Raw genomic sequence first — 23,477 nt, forward strand, 5'->3', positions numbered from 1 at the left:
TTTGTTTAAAAATCCTCCAGCCAAACTCTATGATTAGTTTTCATCCCTTAACCTTTCTAGTTACTCAAGGCATGAATATGGAATGAATTTATGGCATTCCTATCCCTTAATGAAATGCAAAGATCCTGCAGGAAAAAGCACGCACAGAGATTCTGGAGTGAGACACGCACACGCAGTACTCTGAGTACACTGTGAGTGACATACAGAGCCAAGTAAGAAAATCCTGTCATCTGTAATTCACACCCAAGACTCCAGGTATCAGAAAACTGCACTCAAAGCAGCTGGTGGTCTTGCATTACCGTGCTGGCTGCAGCAAGCTCTTCACATCTCATTAACGGCGTAATGAAGGCTCAATCAGGGATCCAGCCTATCAACCCTGCCAAGCACAGGCACACACAGGCCAGAGGAGAAAGATCAGCTTGTACCAAGGTTTTTATTGTTTAGATCTTGGAATTGGGGAAGAGCTAGTGCTGCCACAGAAAATATTTTCCAGTGAGCAAACGGAACATGGAGACAAAGATCAAACCTGCAAAGAAGGGAAGGCTGTGCACAAGGAAGGTGGCACCAAGCAGGTCATTGCCACAGGAGGGGCACAAAACCACTGAAGCAATGGGGGTGCTGGAGCCAGAGGCCAGAAGAGCAATCAGGATGGGGACACGCACGCTTGCACTGATGGCCAAGTGTCCCTTCAGTATTAGCACTAAACTCAGCAGCTTTATTTCTCATGTATGCAGCAATTATTTGTAGTAGGGCTTCCTAATGTTCTCTCCACTGATTAGATTATAGAATCAAAGAATAACAGGTTGGAAGAGATATTAAGGATCATCTGGGCCAACTTTTCATAGTCTACACAGGATGGCCCAGCACTCTGTCCAGGAAAATTTTATCAGTGTCCTATTTTGGAGCATCCATCACTACCCTGGGGAGATTAATCCAAAGGATGATCTCACCATGAAAAAATTTTCTCTTCTGTCCAATCAAAATCTCACCCATTATCCCTTGTCTTTTCCATTTGACTTCTTGCACAAAATGAATCTCCATGCTCTCTGTAGCCACCCTTTAAATACTGGAACATGGTGATAAGCCTCCCCTAACACTTCTGTTCTCAAGATTGAACAACTGAAACAATTGAATAACCTTTTGTATGTAACATACACATTTATACATTTCCAAACAGTTGGCACTGATGTGTTCAGACAAAATCCAAGGAAGAAAAGATGCTGGAAGAAGAAATCAGAACAAAGAGGGATCCAACACCCAACCACTGATGGAGCAACAACAGCACCAGCATCCTGCAATCCATGCTGCGGTCCCAGGTGGGTCAACAATGCTCCTTGGCACCTGCCTGCAGACCCTCAAGCATCCTTCCATAGCAGCTCAGACCCTGCCAGAAATGTCACATTTCTGCCATCTCCCCTGCCCACGGTGCTGCTGGCACTGGTCATCTGCTGCTGCCAAAAAAAGGAGGAGGACAGAACACACATGTGTTGTTCTTGCTGTGTAAGGAAGCTGAATCTGCTCACAGAAGGACTGGTGAAACCCCAAGGCCAGGATGAAGTATGAGGAGCTGCTGGGATGAAATGCAGAAGACAAGGGGAGCATGAGCCCATCCCCAGCTCGTATCAGATCACCTTTAGCCATTTTTCACATCCTCCTTGAGCAAGAAGCTGAGCAGAGGGACAAGGACCACAATCAATGAGCACTGCCTGCATGGGGCCTTTAACACCCCCAGAAATCAATGGAAAATCTTTCAGCCCCAGCCCTGCCAGATCATGCTTGCAGCAGTAACAGAGGCGTAAACATGAGCAGCAATAAATGAGCAAACTTCTAATTGTGAAGCTTTCCCCTGTCTTCTCTGTAAGCAGGAGTGAGTGCAGGGTGCCTGAGCAGCACAAGATGGTACTTGCACAGGGATTGCTCACTGCTCCAGCTGCTTGCTTTCATGGGGACGTGCAGGAGCACGTTACCACCCACCGCACACACTTTACCTGAAATTGCTGGCCTGGATGATTGCATGTGAATTTTCACTCAAAACAAAACATAAATCAGGTCTCAAACCTTACCTAGATTATGAAGGGGAAGTTATAGAAAGTCATTTGGTAATTTACACCCTGTATTTTACCTTTATCTCTGCTATTATCAGACCTTCCCCACATTTTTATTCGTGTGGCAAGAGATGAACTGGCAGTGTACAAGGTGACAGCCAGCAAACAGCAAAATGACAGAAACACCAAGAAAGATGATAAAATATTTGAAATGGTATAAAAGATGCATAAAATAAATTGCAGTGAGAAATTTCACAGTAAAGGATGTTATTTCTTGAGAACAAACTCCATGATACTGACTGTGATAGTCTCCTAAAAGAAATGGTGCATTTTTTTTTGAGGAACTAAGAATCAGAAAGAGTATGTAGAGTGTGGAGAGGACACTGGGATGCTGCATGGCCAGGAAAATGGACAGACTGATGTACCTGGTCTCCATCTCTGAAACTGAGATCTCACCATAAAGCACTTTTATCATGAAGAATAAGAGGAAAAATAGTTTGCGAAGACTCAAACACTTTTCAGCTTAAAGTCTCTGCAAATTAATACACTTGTAGGAAAAAGCAGTCAAATGCAGTGTTTATTCTAAGCACTTTAGTGCCTCAGACTCATTAACCTGGTACCTTACATGCTGTCTTTGTAATGCAAATTTGTTAAAATACTGTGCTTTTCATAAAACATTCATACAGACAAGCTCACACTGCACAAATACCAATTGTAAGTGAAGCAAAAATACACTTACTTTTCCCTAATATTTCAGCTCTGCACCTAAGTCTTATCCACATAAGCAGTTTGTGAGAAACCTGCTGCTGCTGCCACTGTAGCACAAAGGTGGAAGATTTCCCAAAGCAGCTGATGTAGGCAATTATAAACTGAATTACCACATGCCAAAGCCAAATGAAAAGACTTTGTAGAAGGTACCTGCAGCAGAGGTTTTTTGAGGAAGAGAGATCATTACAGAGAGGAGGAAAGATACCCTGCACTTAGGGGGGCCAAACATTGCACACACTGCACCTGCTTGCTCCTATTTAGGAGCCACCTGCCCTGTCTGCAGCACATCACCACAAGAGTTTGCTGGGCACCCTCAGCATGCACAGCACAGGAGTTTGCTGGGCACCCTCAGCATGCACAGCACAGGAGTTTGCTGGGCACCCTCACCATGCAGCACAAGAGTTTGCTGGGCACCCTCAGCATGCACAGCACAAGAGTTTGCTGGGCACCCTCACCATGCAGCACCACAAGAGTTTGCTGGGCACCCTCAGCATGCAGCACCAGGCCTGCTGCTTCCAGCTGCTGAACTGGCTGGACAGGATTCACCCATCCAGCAACACAGGGAGCCCAGCAGGAGATACAAAATCATCTCCATGAGGGCTCCAGCCAGCCTGACCCACGCAGTGAGAGATGACTCAGGGCTGCAGAGGGCTAAGGGAGGGAAAGGTTCCTGATTTACAACTTTCACAGCTATGGAGAGGGAACAAAACATCACCTTCAGGGTTCAGTGCTATGACAGCACTCTCCTTCCTGCAGTGGACTTGGATCTTGGAACATGAACTACCACAGCAAAGCCATGGCCAGCTGTAATTCACAATACAAACTGCACTAAACCAAATTCAAATACACAGGATAAATGCAGGAAATTTTGTGAGCTTTTCCTCCTCCCTCCACATTTACAACTACTTTTGTTTCAAGACAATCTATAACTGTGCTATCTCAACTTAAACTCTGAGCAACTGCTCTCATCCTGTACTTGGTTTTGAAAACTGTCATTTCTTTTTCAGGCCTGAAAAAGGGCCCACAAACCTGGAAAACATCTAACTGTACCAATTGGTCTGACAGAAGAAAATACAACCTTCCCAGACTTCCCAGACCTATGAGGCAGAACTCAACAACACTGCCTGAGGTGTCAGAATCTTCCACACTGGTTTTCATCAGGTTCAGAGCTATGACACCAAGGTAACCAACATGAGGCATCCTAACAAGAGGTTTTCTTTATTCTGCATAATAACAAGCCAACTTCAAGCCAGGTGTACCTCCCAACCTGTCTGCTAGACCTGGTTCCCACTCACCCAAAACACAAGGCTCCATAACTGCTCCTGAGCACAGATGACTTCCCAAAGGAAACCAGGTCCTCAGGGGGATGATGCACACACCACTGGGATGCACCCCCAGCACACGGGCACCACATGGCAAGGGCCTGGAGACTGGGAACTGCACCCAGACTGACTACCCTGCAGTACAGGCACAACCAAAGTGAATTGCACTTAACACAGAACTTCTAAATTGTTAAAATAAATTAGCAGAGTCACAGAACCAAACCAAAACAACAAAGAAATGCATCCAAAACTCCCTCAAACACCCTCCTCACCACCTAAAGAAAAACTCCAAATCCAACAAAGATTGGGGCAGGATCTATAATCAAAATGAAAACAAAACAGTAATTTTGCATATGTGCTTCATAACATGTTAAGAAAATAAGTACTTGTTCAAACACCTGCAATGATTTCTCAGATGCAGGAGAAGAGAGTGAACATACTGAAACCTGCTTGGTTTCGAAATTCAGTTCATTTGGCACATCCTCCACTTTTGCAAGAAAACAAACAGCAAAGGCAGACAAGCCATGGCATGAGCAGCCCTGCACGCTCCTGCCCACCTGCCTGCAGCCCAGCTCACAGGAACCTCCCTGGCTGCACCAGCTTAGCTCCATCTTCACACCCATTCCTCAGCCTGCCCATTAAAATGGTCAATAGCAATGCCAGCTGAGAAATGTCCATCACTGGGAACTCCTTTTTACAGGTCACTGGCCAAGCAGACAACAACAGCTCCTAGCCATGACTGACCTCTCTGCGACACGAACCGCTGATTTCCAGGAGAGAGGCAAACCATGAGCCATCCCTTTCCTTCATCGTAATTAAAACAAAACCAAAGCCACTCAACTGTTTCTATATTAATTTGTTTGTACAAAATAAAAATGTGCAATCATCCTGCTGTGCTCCTGGAGACTGAACACTAAAGTAATAAGAATCTGAATGTGTTCAGTTCATCTACTGTTGAACAGAAATCAGCATCACAACAGTTTGGGTAACGAAATGTTCTGCTGCACAGATCTCCAAGTAAGCTGACAAAACAGATTCAGATGGGTGTGTCTTATGATGGAAAAATTAATTGTGATAAAGAATAAAATGCCCCTTAGATATGTTGTTTTCAGAGTCATTAAGATGCAAAAGGAATTTTAAAAAAATGCTGTCTCCCTAAAGTTCAAGCACATGTAAGAAAAAGCAAACAAACCTGCCTGCTTCACTGACTGTTTGCAATACTGGTTCTGGCAAAACTGGCTTCTTTAGTTGATCAGTCCTGCTCCCACTGTGCTATACAGAGCTGTATGATGCAAATAGATCTGTGGGTTTTAAGAAAAATGGAGCAAAACCAGCAAATACACATTGAAGTTCATATCAAAGAAAAAAGCATAACACCAGTTATTTCCTCTTGCAAACATTTTAAATGTTTGCCATTTGCAGAGACTCTCAATCAGAGACAGACTGCATCATGTTTGGCTCCAGTAAAATGTCTCCTGAGAAAGTCTGTTTTGATCTAAGATTCTCATACTTGGGTTTTAATTTCCAGTCATATTTACAGGAATCTGCTTCCTCCAATTTCCTAATTGAGAGTGCATGGCTTGAAATATGCCCATCAGCTATCATATGACTGCAAATCAACTGTCAGCTTAACCAAGAGATACACATTTTCAGGCTTCAGAAAATAATTAGGCACCCCAGATTTTCCTGCAGCTTCCAGAAGAGCAGATGTCAACAACATCAGCAACCAAGACCACTGGTCCCATCCAGCCTTGCAGCTCCTGTACTCTGACATCTCAGTGATTCACAGAATTGCTACCACAGTGACCAACAGGATACATGGAAATGACACAACCAACCCACAGCTGGCTGCCTGTGTCCAGTTTCTGCTCTGAGCTGAACTCCTACTCACCAGGCTCTTGGTCCTTTGTGGATATGCACTCTTTGATGGACTCTGTTATGCCAAGACTAGCAGCAGTGGGCAGTGGGCCAAGCAAGGATTCCAGTGCAGGGGGTCTCACAAGAGTTTCACTTCCATTTCTGCATTCCCCATCTTCAATTCTTTTACTTCTATCCTTCTCATTAAGTTCATCATAAAAGTCCTTGTTTAAGTGATTAGCAGCTGCCTCTAGCTCCTCATCTTCTGCCTCCTCCTCTCCAAATATGCTAGAGGCATTATCTTCTATAGAATCTGTAAGGGGAAGAAACCCAACAGATCACTGCATACCATCTGTTACAGAAACTAAACAAATAGAGAAAGAATAAAGAAATAAAGAATAAAAATCTTTCAAGGAAATCTGTAAAAGAAATACACAATATTTTACTTCAGTGTATGAATACCTGGAGTTTCCAGATGCTCTTCAAATTCATTACCTTGACTATTAAAATGTATTTTTGTGACTACAGTCACCATTTAAAATAGAAAGCATCATCTTATCATATTAGGTAAAGGGCTTTGTGAGAGAAGTCAGCTATTTCCTGGTATAATTACAAATTAAAAATAGCCAGTTAAACCAGCAAAAAGCCCTTCCATATGGGAAGTCAACTGGGGAATTTGGCGACAGAAGGGTCTAGAAACTGGTCCGCTGCACTTTCAGTGATAAAAAGAAACATTCTCAGGTGCCAGTGCCAAACTTATACTGCCCATGAAAGAAAAACTGAAATCATTAATGAACTATCCCTGCAATGAACAATGTGGTTGTTTTGAGGACTGATTTATGAACCACCTATTTGGCAGAGAGAACCCAAATGTAGGAGATCTTGTACTATGCAAGATATATATGATCACATTTATCACCATAACATTCATTCACTCCAGACTGACAGATCTGAGCTCAATACTATTTAAGGAGTCATAAGACTTTATAGACTTACCATCTTTAGTGAAATTTGCAAATACACCTTTTGCTTTCGGTCTGCTGTTTTCTAATTCACTCTCTATTTCATCTTGGTAGCTCGATATTTCTCCTGTGGTGTTGAAATAAAAATAAAACTCAGCGATCATCGATGCAATATTGAAGAAATGAGTGATATGTTACACTAAACACAACTCATACCTTCAAAATCCTCCAGCTTTTTTGATAATGCCTTTTCAAGCTGAAATGACAATAGAGAAAATAAACATGAAATTACTAAAAAAATGTGCACAATTTAAAACTGTTTGTGAGCTGTACACAGAGAATGGCAGGGTATTTCAAAAGCATAAGGAGGTTTTGAATCACCACTGAAATTACTTTGTAGTATCAGACAGGCATGACAGACAGGTCTCAAAACACTGACCAATTTCAAAATGTTATCTCCCCCATCTTCATACTTCAAAAAGAGCCTCCAGTCTGGCAAGCTGTAAATAAAAGGCCTCATTCTCCATCAGTCAGACCCTGAGACTGTGCCTGTAGATGTGAGAAGTGCAAGGACAGGGCTGAGACTGGAGTGCCCACACCAGACAGAGCACACTGGGGATGGCAGAGTGAAGCTCTGACCTACAGCACCTGGCTGGCTCTTGAGAACATCACTAACACCCCTACAGACCTTAAATTATAGCATAGTTACAGCAAGCAAAAACCCTAACAAACCAATAATATAGGAATTTACTAGGGCACCAGTAAAATCTTCTCCTCTGCTGCCAGCTTTAGTTCATGATTTGTAAAGAAATTAAGGCACATGAGAACTAATCTCTGTGGAAGTGGGTGTTGTACCACACAAACCCACCAGCAGTCTCATTAAAGCAAATGGGTTATTGTTTTCATATCTATTTAAAAACAGTTCTCTGTAATGGCACCTCTCCTAACCACATGTATCACCTTAAAAACAGTGCACGGTTTCTAATCCCATGATATTTTTAATTGGGAAACTATTCCTTTGCCAATAAACAAAAAATATCTTCAGTTAATGGCTACCATATGCACTAATGCTCATCCCTCTCTCAAAAACCTCAAAATAAATGTACTGAATCTTACCAAGGGCTGCTCAGTTAGGATTTGGCATTAACTAAATTCAAAAGGGAATGCACAGAGGGAGGAGAGAGGAAAGAACCACAGAGAGCATTCAATTCAGAATTTACCTGCTGTATCTTCAATTTTTTTTGACCAGCTGTAAACGAAGGAGGATCACATTCTTCCTCCAAGTCAATCTTCATAAACTCATCTATGGTCAGCTGACTGGTTGGTGTATCTTGAAACTCTGTCAACCTACCAAAGCATATAGCACATGACCAAAACATCTATAAGAACTCCTTTGAAAGGAACAAAATTTGCCAACTGCCAAGCTATGGAATAAACATGTCACCCTTAGCAGCTCTGGCTCAAACACAGAATACATTAAAACTGAAGTGCTACTAATTGTTTCATCTGCTGCAAAGAAAGTATCTTTTCACATCCCAAATTAGCTTTTGATTTATTAGAGTATGTAACATACTTTTTTTTTGATGAACAAAGACAAACTAAGACAAGAAACGCAGCTCATTCCTCCCCTCTCGTTGGTTTTGTTATCAAGAGCAACAACAAAATGGATTCATCAAATAAAATATCTGTCATCCTGGTTTAGGAGTTTCTCAAAAATCTTGCTGATATGTCATCATGATTAATTTACACAAAGCAAACGTTAAAATAACATCTCTTCAACATCTCTAGCAAGCTGGAAGAGGGACAAGAAATAATCTTCCCAGGACACACAGAAGCAGTGGTAAAATAAATTGATCATTTGCACATCACACAGATTAAATAGATTGATGAACATAATTTGACAATAATAAACTTTGGATTTGTTTAATTGTTTGCATTTTTAAAGTTCCTACCTATGTGAGAGATCAGACTGGCTCCATGGGGAATTGCCATGAAAGCAGATGAGTCCTTCACAGGAATTCAATGTTAAATAAGACCACGTGGTCATAACTTAATCCACAAATACCAGCATTTTATACAGGTGGCTGAGAATAAGCACATCCATTTTACAGATGGAGAAAATGAGACAAAAGGTTAAGTACAAAGCCAGGTCAGGAAACGTCTGGCAGAATGCTTCTCTGACAGAAAGTGCCCTTTTAATAATATCAACATTTTCCATGGGAAAATGGCAATGATGGGTGTGCAGCTGCTTCACTGGAATATTCCCATCTTTCAGAGGAAGCAGAGCTGACAACAGCTTCCATCTGCAAAGACAGGGAACTAAAAATGGTGATTCAGTGCTCTCAGCACAGGACCTTTCTGCATTTCTCCCCCCCTAAAAGCAGTTGTGGTTTTCTCCTCAGTTCTCTCCTCTACCTCTGGTTGCAATAAAAGTCTCTCTGAAGAGGGAATTTTCTCTAGGACAGAAATTCAGTTTCTAGCCAACACCAGGGTCAAAGCCGGAGCACAGGGCCACACTCTCCTACTATATCCTCATCAGTCTCTGTGTCTCTTCCTTTATAAAGTGGGGAGCAGGACAAGACAGCCCATAAGGAGGGGTGCAGGCAGGCTGCAATTGCAGGACACTTTGCCTGGAGACATCCCACTCCTGCAGCAGGGGCCAGAGGCCACAGGCAGCATCTCGTGCCATGAAATGCACAGAGAGAGCCAGGCACCTCTGTGTGACTCCAACAGCAAGCAGCACACCAAGCCCATGCATGGCTACACCAGCCAGAGTTAGTGCTGCTGAGGAGAAGAAAGCCTCTGAAAACCAGACTTGCTTTTGGAATTCAAGCATCTCCACAAAGCCCCAAATTAGCCATGTACTTAAGAGTGACTGACAGCCCAAACCATTCCCTCAGAGTACCAGGGACCAGCTCCCTCCTCCTCTCTTTCAGATCAAATTGGAAAGGAGAGGAGGATGCTGTTGGCAGCAGCAGCACCCAGCTTTTAATTAAAAGACTAGAAATCTTTCTTGGCGTTAACGGGCTTCCAGCATGCATTACCCACCTTCCAGGAGGGAGCCACATCTATCAGGTTAGAGGGAAAACCTGGCTAGGGCACTGTTATTATTATTATTATTTAAATTCAGGATTCACTTAATTCCAAACCCATGTATCATTTGAGGAGCATGGATCTTCCCAGTCACAATCATTAAAGAACAGCCATCCATCTCTCCACAAATGAATCATGTACTCTCAGGCAGCCCCACTTCAGCATGACTCTTCCTCCCAACTAGCCTCACCTTATTAAAATACTCTCCTCCCAGTGTTAAAAGCCAAGGTGCACTTTGGCAAAAACACACAGTTTATTTATCCAACACTTGCTCTGAGTCTGAGATGAGCTGCCAGGGCCCCACCAAAGCAGCACCACCTCTGAGCGTGCCGAGCAGGCAGGAAAACAGCAGGAACAAAACTCATGAAGCCAGGCTGGGGACAGGATGACCATGCTGGGTGTCAGCACCTAAGGCCTGCAGACACCTCGGGCTCTGTCTGTCCCTCTCCAGCCCACAGTGTCCCCGGACTCATGTCACTAACCCTGCACCCATCAGATGTCAGGTCTGGGGTGAGGCAGCGAGTCAGAGCTGGCACGAGCTCCAGCCCACGCCCAGCCCCACACCAGGCAGGATGGGTCTCTCCCAACACCTTCAGTGTGGCTGCTCTAGGACAGAGCAGAGCTACACCATGGTTACTGCCAGGGAGCTCAAACCCACAGCACAGCAAGGTTCAGCCATCTGACCAGGCCACCAGCACCCAGCCCCACGCCCCTGCCTGTGACCATGTTCACAGGGGTCCGAGGATGAGGGAAGAGACAAGAATGTTGACTCCATGTTTCAGAAGATTTGATTTATTATTTTATGATATATATTATATTAAAACTATACTAAAAGAATAGAAGAAAGGATTTCATCAGAAGGCTAGCTAAGAACAGAAAAAGAAAGAATGAATAACAAAGGCTTGTGTCTTGGACAGAGAGTCTGAGCCAGCTGACTGTGATTGGCCACTAATTAGAAACAACTCTATGAGACCAACCACAGATTCACCTGTGGCATTCCACAGCAGCAGATAACCATTGTTGAAGCCTCCCAGCTTCTCAGGAGGAAAAATCCTAAGGAAAGGATTTTTCATGAAAGATGTCTGTGACACCTGCCCTCTGTCCTTTCCTCAGTCCTGATCCAAGCCAAGCAGGGCAGGGCTGACCACCCCACGGGGAGGACTGCCAGCATCACAGTTTAAGCACAGGCTGGTGGTGATGCCAATTTAGAGCAGAATGTTATTTTTTCACTTCTCTCAAGTCCTGCCCCCAAGGCTCTAACCCCTCTCCCAAAATGAGGAACCATCCCTGATGGTCAGGATCCCAGCTTGAGCACCATCTCTGTGGCAGAGCAAGCTGCACACTCACCATTTTCTCCTTTAACTTGATATAAATACATACCTGTGTTTGCCAACCACTCGCCTGCCTCAACATTTTACATTGGCTGATATCCTGTCTACATATTTTTAAACATTCTTTAATTTTATCCACTGTTTGGACACATGCCACCAAGGCAACAAACTGATGCTGCAGCAGTCTGCACCACATGAAACAAAGCAACATTAGTTTGGCAGTTAAGAAAAACTGACACAACCTTAATTATAAACACAATCATTTCAGGGGCAAGGGAGTGGCTTCATGCAAAAAAAAATAGCTACAGGCTATTTTTTAAGGCCCACATAAAAATGCTATCCAAGTTCATTTTTCACTTTTGTTAACCTAAAAAAATCTAATAAGAGTTGCCACTTTAAGTTATGCACAGACAGAGGGAAAATAAACAGATATACAAATTAAAAATATTATTTCCTTGGCACAAATTCAAAAAGGCTTTAAAAAACGAAATTTGGCAGACAAGGATTTTCTATTTATAGTCAAAGCAGAGGCAACCACTAAAGCTCAGGCTAAGATTCAACTTCCAGTATAAATTGTCCTCTTACAGTTTCTCACAGCAAACTCTTTCAAGAAAATTCCTCTGGGAGAAAAGTTTTTCCAGAGCCTAGTGTCATCTGCCTCTAACCCAACCCTTTTTTACAAAGAAAAATTTCCACAGTTGTGGTTTCATCCATTTACGGACAAAACCACACCTCTGCTTTTGATAAAGCACTTTTGTGCACAAACCAGCAAACCAGTTCTATTCACACTTAATTTAACTCCCAATAAGTGAAAATGGGTCAATCATTTTGAAGTTACATGCAATGCCCTTTTTACTTTGTTTTGTTCCAGGGATACCCTCCAGTGGAGACTCTTGAATCCAGTCTGCAGTGATGGAAAAAACAAGATTTACGTGGGCAGCTAAGGGCTCAGGTTCAGTGTTTAATTCTGCAGCAGTGGGGTGTGACAAAGAACACAAAAGAACAAGGACTTCTGGACTCCAACTCACAAATCCTTCAGGAGCCCAAGTTCAAAGCCCAAGAGGGACTTCTAAGCAGAGACTATTCAGGAACAGCCACGGTGTCCTTCTGCCCACACACAATCGGCATCCAGCTCTAGAAAGCAGGCAGCATGAGCAGAACTATCTCCATAAAGAAGGGCAAACAAATTACAGCTGCAGAGAGATGTTTTGTTGAAGAAAGAACATGAGGTTTAGCCTGAGCCATCAGCCTTTAAGCTACCTGTTGTGAGAGGTCTTTTTAAAGTACTTCAAGTATTTTATCAGTGGATTAGAAAAATAATAAACTGAATGTGCCACACTGTTAGCAGAAATATATGAAAAAGAACCTTCATTGCAAGATAAACTGGTGCTAGCAAATAAACTCCCCTGAGTTTTCCCAAATTAACAATATAATTAAAACCATAAGTAATAACTTACATGATATCTATATAATCTTAACTGTGGTATCAACTACAAACATTCTGATAATAGATCAGCTGATTTGACACCTCAGACAATTCCAGACTCTGGAAAAGTAAGAGATTTACTTTTGTGTCTTAGTGAAGAACCAGAATATTGCAGAACATCCCACTGTTTTAATTTAGCCCTCCTCAGTGCCTCCTGCCACTCCAAACCTGTGCATTCAAGGCAGAGAAGCTCAGAATTCACACTGGTGTTCAAACCATCACTATTTCTATACCACAAATCCAACAGTCTGTTGCATCATCCTTCTCTCCTTATTTCTTTCCAAGCCATACCATGTTTACACATGAACTATTTATGGAAGTATGTAAACACATACCCTAAAAGTGATACTTAATATAGAACATATATCTGAAATAGTTATTAAACGCTTCCTATGTGACATAATGAAAAGTTTTCCAGCAGCCATCAGTAAGTAAATAAATAGAAATCTCCTGATATGAAACATTGTACATATATAAAATTTTACATGTATTTGCAGTAATATAAAAGGTAATTTTAAGCCTGCATGAATGAGTATCTCATTACTAAAGGTAAGGACAAAATCAGAGGTGATCCAGTTGCTGTGGTTTTACAAGTTACAACTTATCACCTGAGCTGTGCTAAATTATTCTGTCTGTTCCCAGCCAAATGCAACTGTTAAAGAGAAATATTCTCCCTTTACACAACTTCCAACATTAATACTCATCACCTCTTTTTGGACTAAGAGCATAGACACACAAATTTAGTTCCAATTAATAGGTGACTAGTAATTTATGGAACTCTCTGATGTTTCTCTAAGTATTAAGAACAATCTAAAGATTGTACTAAATAAAGCACCCTTTAGAATTAGTTCCTGTTACTTGCTCACACCAACACAGAGATTTAAAACTGTCACAAATTCATAAGCATAAATTTTAAAGCCCTCATTCTACAAATGCTTACACAGAGTTAACTTGCATTAACACTTGTGACCCACTATCAGCCACTGGATAATCCCACCAGCACCTCCCTGGCCATCCCAGAATTCTGTCAGTCTAAACCACCTGAAAATTTTTGTTCTTTTTTCCCCTCTGATTCAAATGCTCACACCATGCTAATGAAACAAAATGTGGTAGCATTCCTTAAAATTCTGCTTCATTAGAATGGTTCCTTTACTGTGGTCTGTCAAAAGCACTCTATGATCTCCTGGAAAAGAAAAATAGAGCTGTTTAATTTCTCACCAGCCACTCAGATGAAGAAAGTCAAACACAGGAAAACTATTTACAAGATCTAAGCCTGAGTTAGTGCAAACAAGTCACTGATTGTTTCAAAAGTAAGAGTCACCAAATAATTTTGAAATTATGTCTGTAAGTATGATGTATTAAAATATATTAGGAATCTAATTAATGTATTAAATTGCTAACTGTATAGAAGCTGCACTTATAAAAAGGAACATTGCCTGTGAAATTGGATTCCTCAGAAATAAAACTTTTTTTTTTTATTAAACCAGACCATCCAACTTACAAAGGTATGCAGTATCAGCCCACATGGATCAAGTTGTATTTTACTCACCATACTAGAAAGGTTTCTGAAATCATCTGTAAGCCACTTGAACTGACTGAACTGGAGACATGAGATATTTCTCAATTTAGCTTATGGCAGCCAGGAATGGAGCAGCTCAGTTGCTGAGCTGAGATCAGAGCAGACACCACCACCAGGTCCTTTACATGAAATAAATTTCCTGGTGTTCTAAAAGCTTCTCTCCACATCACACTTCAAGCAAGAGCCCTTACATGACTCTGACATTCTGAGCATCCCCAGCCCCTCCATGCTGGAACATCTCAGGTGGCCAAGCTCTCCCTGACTCACTGGATACCCTCCACAGAATTTCAGCATGGCTGTACTTGGATCACAGCCTAACACTTGGATCACAAACTACACACCTTTCCCTTCAGTCCTGGCCTTGATAGGGCTTTGGTGTTTTGAGTAACAACCTCACAGCCACCTCACAGCTGCCCATGTCCCTGTTACCTTCCCTTCTCATCCTGACTCTTGTATGGCTCCTCTCTTTGCCTTCTCTCTCAGTCATGCATCTGTCCAGATTGAGACAGACACAAGGTTGATGCCAGCCACATATTACAGTTTAAAAATTTTAAAATTTAAATTTAAATTAAAAAATTTAAGAAAAATAAAAAGAAAAAGAAAAGCTGCAGGCAGTACATACAGAACATTTATCTCTACGCACAGATCATTAATTTTTCCAGAAAATGATCACCTCAGTCATTGAAAGAGCTGTAACAGGGTCCCCAGGATATAAGCAAAGGACCCCATTTATGAAAGTCCTGCAGCATCTACAACTGGTAAGTGAAGCTCCTTTCTAACAAGTCTTGTCTTCCTTCCCAAAACACTATGAGGTTGTGAGAAGTAAACAATCACCCCAAAACTAAGCGATTTAAACCCATTCTGGCTTTTCATTCCAATTTCTTCTAAATGAAGCTTTACTGCTTCTGAAGTTCATCACAAGTAAGTTTTTTAGCAGATAGTACTTTATGGAACTGAGAAGAAGTATTTTTTATACAGAAAGCAGATCAATTTAAAGTGAGCAAGTCAAAGCAGCAAAATACAAATGTTAAAATAAGCTGATTTTTTTTTAATTCTATGGAAGAAGTGCCTAAGGTCTTTAAACAGGCATAAGGACTGCACAGTATTAGATAATGCACAATGGACAAATATCACAAAAATTACTCTTACTGAGGGTAACACAAAATGTAGAACACAGAGAAGGCATGCAAGAGGTGAATAAAAAGATGAAGGGGTAAAGTATTTAAAGGTTAAAAATGCAGAGGCAAAGACAGGTGCATTGAACACAGCCACAAATGTGAGAACTCAACTAAATAAAAGGACTGGGTTTATTAAAAGTTAATTTCTGCTACCTCCGCGGATGATTACATAGAAAATAACAATTTGACTAATTAGCTAATATTTGTACAGTACTTTGAATATATGAAGTGATATATAAGTTAATATAATTTCAATTAGACTGGAAATGAGATAGAATTATCAGTGCATTTATTAATATTTAATAAGTTCACTTTCAACAACAGCAACAAGCTTTACATTTTAATTGTGTGCTTCAAAACTTAAAGCCAGAAGGCCCTCCAAAGTGACTTCAAAGTTTTGTCTACCAGTATTACCAAAAACCCACTCACATTAAAAATAAACAAGCCCTGCTTTTTAACCAAACTGATGCCCAGATTAAGAACTCTTGGCTGGAGGATGAGTGACAGCACACACGGGCGACACTTTGTCACTTTTTCCTTCCAAAACAGACTCCCCTTATGACCAGGTCATGAATTTTTATGACCTGGAGATACCTCACATTTTTGTGAACCTCCTCCAGAGCTACTCCTCCATCTCAGAGCAGAGAAAGAGGACACAGCATCCAGGCAGGAGGGCTTGGTGCTCTCCAGCTGATGGACAATGGGGTGAACTAATCCAGTCCCACCAGCTGCACTGCCAGGACCAGAAACAGGGCCCTGCTCAGGGAAGAGGTGCCACCCCTTGCTGAGGGTCTTCCCCAAACATTCCCAGGAATCCCCAATCAGGATTTCTTAAAGAGCATCATTCCTGCATCCTCATCCACACACTCCTGTCCCTCCCAGGCAAGCACACACCATGTGGGCCCTTCCCTTGAAGATTTCTGCCATGGGCACCAAAGCAAACCCAGCTTCCAAAGGTCTGTGCTTCCCCAGGAAGGCAGCTGGGAGCTGAATCAAACCACACAGCAGAACCTGCAGGCTGGAAGTGTCAGCATTATCTGGACTCATGTTGGGTTTCACTTCTGGAGCTGTCAGGGCAAAGCCATCAGCAATGAGCACAGCATCCAACACCTTCATAAAACACAGCAGCTACTCTTTACCAACCTGAGTAACTATAATTAAAAGGAAATAAAACTGCACATCAAACTGAGAAGCAAAGGAATTTTTAAGAATGTGAAATAAGTTCTTATTCATTTAGACGAATTCTATTTGATGGCATTTTGAAAGGAATTCTTGAAAGAAGAGGAAAAAAACTAGAGTGCAGAAAGAGTTATTCAAAGGTATTTTTTTATTTGCCTTCGTTAAATACTATATAACGTGCTCTTATTTGAAAAACATCAATCAAATTTATAGATTCATGATAAATAGTTGTAATTATAGCTGCCTGAAAATAATTCAGCTGTCACGTTTACCCTGTCAAAGTAAATAAGGCTGTCATTTTAGTTGATGTGTGTGACTTGAGTAAACATTTCAAAGCATGAATTTTGAAGTAAGATTTTCTCGCTTGAAACAATTGCTCAAATTAATTTCCCTTCCAACTCTAATTTATTATGCTTATTTTCTTAGTAAGTACAAACTCTTGAGCTATTTAACCAAAGCATCTTGGAGTAGATTGTGGTGCATAACTCATTAATCATACAAAATGCACAACTGAAACACATGACCTTTTGGCCAGAGAAAAAAAGGTGGCATTGGTACTGCTCCATCCTTATGGTTGTAGTACCTGGAAGCATTTAAAACACTTCAAATTTAATCTCTATACCACCCATGCATAGCTGGAAAATAGCATCATTCCTGTTCCATCAGTGAAGATCTGGGAGAAAAACATTTTCCACAATTAATAAGTGAATATTTTTAACAAGTATTATGCTCAGTTGGATGTGCTTAAGCTGATCCCAGCAAGGTGAAGAGTGACACTAAGGAAGCTTTGTAAAGGCAGACCTTGGGGGAACAAATATCAGAATATATTGGTGACAGAAGAATTTCCAGCTGTGGACAACAGAAATCATGGCATTTCTGTTAGGCAATTTTTAACTTAACCTATGGGGAAAGAGTTGTATGATGTTACAACATTTCAAAAGTAAAATGACAGAAACTGGGTATCCGCTTGCATCGTTAAACTATGGAAAATATTACTTGATCTTCAAAAAATACACACACAAAAGGTACTTGAAAAATTCCCACTTTCAGAGGATCCCTCACTGAACTTATCATTAGATTCACTGTGCTGCCTTCTATTTGTTAGCAGTGCAACACTACCAAAAATGAACACTTCAGCAAAATATTTTGAAAAGTTCTGTTCAATAACAGCTTAAAGACAAGACTTCTCATCACTTGGCCTCTGGATTAATGAAAAAAAAAAATCTCACAGGAGACTGTCAGCTTTGAGAATCAAGAAATTATTTTTTCTGAGGACATGACAATACTGTTAATATTACTGACACAGCATTATTTTGCCTTCAAGTCTTCACCTGTTAAATAAGCACAGTGCTCCTCACCATCTTTGCTGAGCATTTGAGGCTTTACATAAGAGGCAAGGTGTTAGTACTTTAAAATGACCAGCTAAAACATACACTCGTTTGATTCATGGCACTTACAAAAATAACCTGGTTTTCTCCAATATACATTTATTTTAGACTATATCACTGTTCAATACTGTAAACCAAAGATAAAAGCAACAAGACTGCACTGACCTTTTCCTCAGTGTGGACTCACAAACCTTCACCACCCTGATGACCTCTTTAACAGTCCGTCGGAAATCATGCATTCTTGCTGCCACTAGCAGAGCTGGAGAACAAGCAGGGAAAGTTAATATCGAAAAGAGGGAAATTTCCTGAAGAAAAGCAGGAAACAGTCAGATAACTATACCCTGTCTTTGTCCCTGCCTTCAGCTAAGGAGCTGTAAATGCCTATGCTCAGCTGTGTCCCTGAATACTGGTGATGGACCTGACTTCACAAAAGTTGCTTTCTACCCACTAAGTTGAGTGCAAGTTGCACCCTGGAAAATTCTGTGCTTTAACATTTGGGAAACCATGGTTATCTACAGCATAAAATATTTCAATGATCACTTATTTTCAGCTACCATCTTTTTAGCAAGACTCACTGAATTCTGTCCCAAATGAAAAGATCTCCAGAGAAACACTGAACGTGCCTAAGCTTGGTCTCCTCATTGCTACTAGTAGTGACTAGATAGTCACTACTATCCCTGTCTTGCTGGTGCCCAAGTGCTCTCCTGCAAGACCCTCTAAACGCCAGATAACCCGTTGCATTTACATGGGGTCTTGATTCAGAGCACCAGCTCTGTTTTGAAGCACCACCCCCACTCATCATACGGTAGCTCACTGCACAGAGCAGTTTTAAACATTAAAAAGTGTTGTTTTATAGAGGAAACTAAACCAGAGCTCCACTTGTGGTACATGTTTAAAGCGCTCCTAACAGGAACATCAGGGCTGAACTAACAATTGGTCATTTGAGCTCTGTGTGGCATAGACTTAATTTTAAGCCAGGGAACCAAACTAAAGCCAGTCCCCAGTCCAACATGTGAGCTGCAGATTGCATGGATGGATAGAGGGGGCTCAGTACCACCTGCTTCCATCTATTGATCCATGTCTGTAGAATTAAATTACTTGCTCGTGTGGACACAGGCCATGTAGCACATCAAAGAGCAGACTGCTCTCCCATAGCCTATATTCAAATTTTTAGCAATGTGCAACAATCAAGTACTATTAACAAAAAGGGGCTAGAAATATCAAAAAATTGCACAGTCCTAGGTTCTCAAAGGTTTGAGCAAACTTCTCATTCATGCATAAACATGTAAGAACTTTCAAGTAAAATAAAGTGCATACATGAACTCTGTGACTACCTACACTCCTCATTACTCTGACACCACTGGCTACTGTCTTTTAACCTGGCCCTCCCAAACCCATAGGTTTTATGCAAGCATCATGACAGCGATGGATCTTGGAAAAAGATGAAGAAAGAGAGAAAAATAGTTTCACAAAACAGGTCAAAGAGGGCACTTCTTGCATAAGACTCTGTGTAAAGACACAAATCAAAGTGCTTGTACTAATGGTGTCATTTTAGCTGACAAAAAAACCTTTTAGCAGCTAGAGCCTGCAGAGTGGGGGCAAGAAAAGCACCAGAATGGAGCTTAAAAAAAAAATTCAAACCGCAAGCTACAAAGGGTCTGAGCTACTGTAGGAGCAAGGGCAAAAATGAAGTTATAGTTTCAGAAACTATTTCCATGAAGACCTATATAATCTGTAGATGCCTGACAGAACAAAACCCTTAGAAGTGGTGGATATTGGTGGATATCACCAGTGAGAAGGGGGAAGGGACACGGCCGGGCTGGGACCTACCGGCCCCGCAGAGCCCCGAGGGCCGGCGCCCCGTGTGCATCCAGTCCCTCTTCATCCTCTGCAGCAGCCTCAGAGCCGTCATGGACACCTCGTGGTTCTTATCCCCGAACTCCAGCATGTGTGCAAAACGGGGAATGTACAAACACGGATCTGCAACACAAAGTAACACAGTTATGCCAAACCCTAACGCGGATTTAGGAAACGCAGCGCAGCGAGGCTGCTGGGCCGGTCTGGCTTCACCTCAGCAAACACAGACGCTGCTGCTTGGCAGATCCTCTACCACTATACTTCAGAAGCACTTTTTTAGATAACCTAAAACAAAATAATTTCTTGCTCTCTAGACAGGAGATCTTTAAAGCACTGTACAAACATTCCTACAGATGTTTCAGCATCCAAGGCTGACATGCTGACTGTGACATGTGAGCAGTGTCACTGGTATCAGGGAAACCATGTCCAAAGTGAAACATTTACAAAAGCTTTTGCAGAATGAGGACAGAATTTAGGCCCAAAACTTCTAACACCTCTCCCAAAACTTTCAACATCTCTCAAAAAGTAACAAGGTAACTTGCATGTTTCATCTCAAACCAACTAAGCTTGAAAAAAAATCATTTGCTTTAAATCCTCCCTAACAAAAATCTAGTTACCTTCCAAGATAATTATTCTCAGACTCACATTCCAAGAATACAAAACACTTTATTACAGACACTAAGACAGACTTCCATCAGCATAAAGTGCTGGAACCCAATTAACATCATTAGCACTATGACAATTTACATCGGCCACAGATCTGCCTCCAGATGTATAAACTTATTTCAAGCGTTGGTGTTAACAGCTTCAAACTAACCAAAATATGTCAGTACAGATTGTGCTCTGCCTAAACCAATTTATAATTTATCAAACAATCTTGTAAAAGCTACACTTAACACATGTTTACTCTTAGTTGAGATATCAATTTCTCATTTCCTGCCAGCCTTTTATCACTTGACCGAAAATCCATGATGTACGGTAAATTGTTAACTATTAGTCTCAACTCAATTTCCTCTGCTGATCCCCTACTTGGGCACTTAAACCGATAAAGATGAAAATTCAGCTCAAAATACTGTAGAAATCTTAGGGATTTACAACTTATCAAAGCAGTTTCATTTAGCACCAAGTCCTAACAATGATGCCCTGTTGCTATCCATAATTACCAAGATCACACCGTAGGTGATAATGCCTGTCAGCCCTGCAGAAGCATTTCAATGAAAGCACTTATAAAGCAAGAACTTCCAACCTCAAATTCCCTCAAAACTGAAGAAATTCCAGTCTGCAAACATGACCCAAACATGACTTGAAAAATCAAAGGTTTAGGAGAACTTTATCAAGCCCCATGATTCTAAGGACAGGTGTTCTGCACTTCCAAGTATGACTTTATGAAGCTCTAGAGAAATGACATATTCCAAATTCAACAACAAAAACCACAACCTTTCAGAAGCCACAGCCTGGGGTTCAACATACATTCAAACTTTGCTCTTGGTACTACAGGAACATGTAGCAATGCCTGGTTTGCTCTTCCATCTCTTCTTATCCAGAGAGTGCCCAGCTTCAGCTCCTGCAGCTGCCAGAATGGAGCAGACAGTACCCTGGCCACATACTACTTTAAATATAGATCACTTATTTCCATCCCCACACCAGGTTGAGAATTACAAGGGTAAGGAATTCCAACATCAGTTCAAAGGGTGATAACTGACTATCTCCTCTGGGTCTGGCCCTTATCCTTGCCAAAGCCAGTGGCAAGAGCTGTACCCATGGCATCTTAGTATCTATCACCAGCTTCAAAAGGTGTTTCTTTATTTCTCCATTCATTCTTTCAACCCAGCCCGAGCTCTGGGGGTGCGAGGGGATATGGAGGTTCCATTGTATTCCTAAAGCAGTCATCACCCCTTGAAGGATCTTTCCTGTAAAATGAGTTCCCCTATCTGAGTCTATTGCTTCCACAGTCCCATATCTTGGAATTATTTGTTCCAAAAATACTTCAATAACTAATCCTGAACTTGCTGAAACAGTTGGAAATGCTTCTGGCCACCCTGTTAGCTGACATACTACTACCAGAAGATACTTAAACCTTGCCACTTGGGGTATTTTGGTAAAATCCACCTGGCATCTTTGGAAGGGACGTACAGCCCAAGACCTCCCTCCCCTGACAATTTTCTTTGTAATCCTGTTATTAGTTTTAGCATAAATCAAGTAACCTTCCATAGCTCACTTTGAAGAGGTACAACAATTACACTTACCATTGGTAGGGGCACTCTCTAGAAATTGAACTGAATTAATAACAGTAATACACAGTGCAAACAAATAGGCTCGCCGTCAGGAAAACCCCCTTTTCAGCTATCACTCCTCAATTAATCATTATTTGAATGGAGTCAAACTTCACAGGACCAAACTTTGGCCAGTTTAAGAATATTACCAACTGGACCAGAATTACTTCCATTCTATTCACCACATACCTCACCAGATTGCGAGGAGCAACTCTCAGCTCTGTCTCTGGAGCTGAGTTTCAGAGCTGAATTTCGGGAGCATTTACACATTTGCATTGTAGCTATTCAGACATTTGTGCTGGCATTCATGCCCACAGGTCATTTGACAAAACGTTGCACATCGTTAATTTGAATTCTGAAGCTACCAAACAGTCAGAAAATGAATACGTGGGTGGGTTTTAAATAGCAAGCCTTAAAGAAACCAAAAAAAGTAGGACAGTGAATATATAAGTCAGAGGCCAAGCCCAGGTTAGCATATACAGGTCCTGCATGGAGGTAAATATTTGAAAATAAATAAATAAGAACTGTTAGAAGCTGCAAACCCCAAACACATTGCTTCGTTCCAGGGGCACCAAACCAGCATGGATGCACCTGCCTGCAGGAGGGTCCCCTTTGAGTTTGGGCGACCTCTGGGGATGCAACTCCATACATGCGAGCAAGTTACAATCAGGCAAAACCCTGTTGGTTTTCCTCAAAGGGGATGTTGGGGGCCATGGAGCAGATCACAAGAAAAACATTATTTCATGTTTTAAGCAAGGGGCATGTGTTCTGCTCAAGACTTTCTCTTCCTTACTGATCCCAATTCTGACTTGGAACTTGGACTTTTGGAAGAACTTTGATGCCACACAGTCACTACGAGGGATGTAAGAACAATGTCGAGTTGTGCAACGAAGAGTGCTCCCCACCGAAAGCGGCGAGCGCCGATCCCGCGGCAGGTGTCCCCCAGGGAACGGGCACAGAGAGGGGGACAGCCCTCTCCGAACGATCCCGGAGGATGGGCGGGACGGCCCGGACGGGGACAGCGGGCACAGGGAGGGCACAGGGCTGCGGGGAGAGGGGAGGAACCCCAGCAGCATCCCCAGCCGGGAGCAGCCCCGCCGCGGCCGCGCCCCCCGAGCCCGGTGGGCGGCCCCGCGGGACAGCGCGGCTCCCCCGCCCA

The 23,477-nt window shown here is 41.9% G+C and overlaps 1 protein-coding gene across 1 annotated transcript in view; it reads right to left on the minus strand.

The window, feature by feature from the left end:
• BRF1 (BRF1 RNA polymerase III transcription initiation factor subunit) overlaps positions 1–23,477 on the minus strand; it is a 173,219-nt gene that overhangs the window by 66,234 nt on the left and 83,508 nt on the right. The window contains exons 6-11 of the mRNA XM_059474805.1: positions 20,019–20,168; positions 18,354–18,447; positions 8,175–8,301; positions 7,171–7,210; positions 6,989–7,081; positions 6,027–6,305 (exon numbers count right to left, since the gene is read on the minus strand). Of these exons, the coding sequence (XP_059330788.1) occupies positions 6,027–6,305; positions 6,989–7,081; positions 7,171–7,210; positions 8,175–8,301; positions 18,354–18,447; positions 20,019–20,168 (783 nt within the window). The remainder of the gene's footprint in view (positions 1–6,026; positions 6,306–6,988; positions 7,082–7,170; positions 7,211–8,174; positions 8,302–18,353; positions 18,448–20,018; positions 20,169–23,477) is intronic.

The sequence above is a fragment of the Ammospiza nelsoni genome, chromosome 6, assembly GCF_027579445.1.
Source record: "Ammospiza nelsoni isolate bAmmNel1 chromosome 6, bAmmNel1.pri, whole genome shotgun sequence".
NCBI classification, from domain to species: Eukaryota; Metazoa; Chordata; class Aves; order Passeriformes; family Passerellidae; genus Ammospiza; species Ammospiza nelsoni.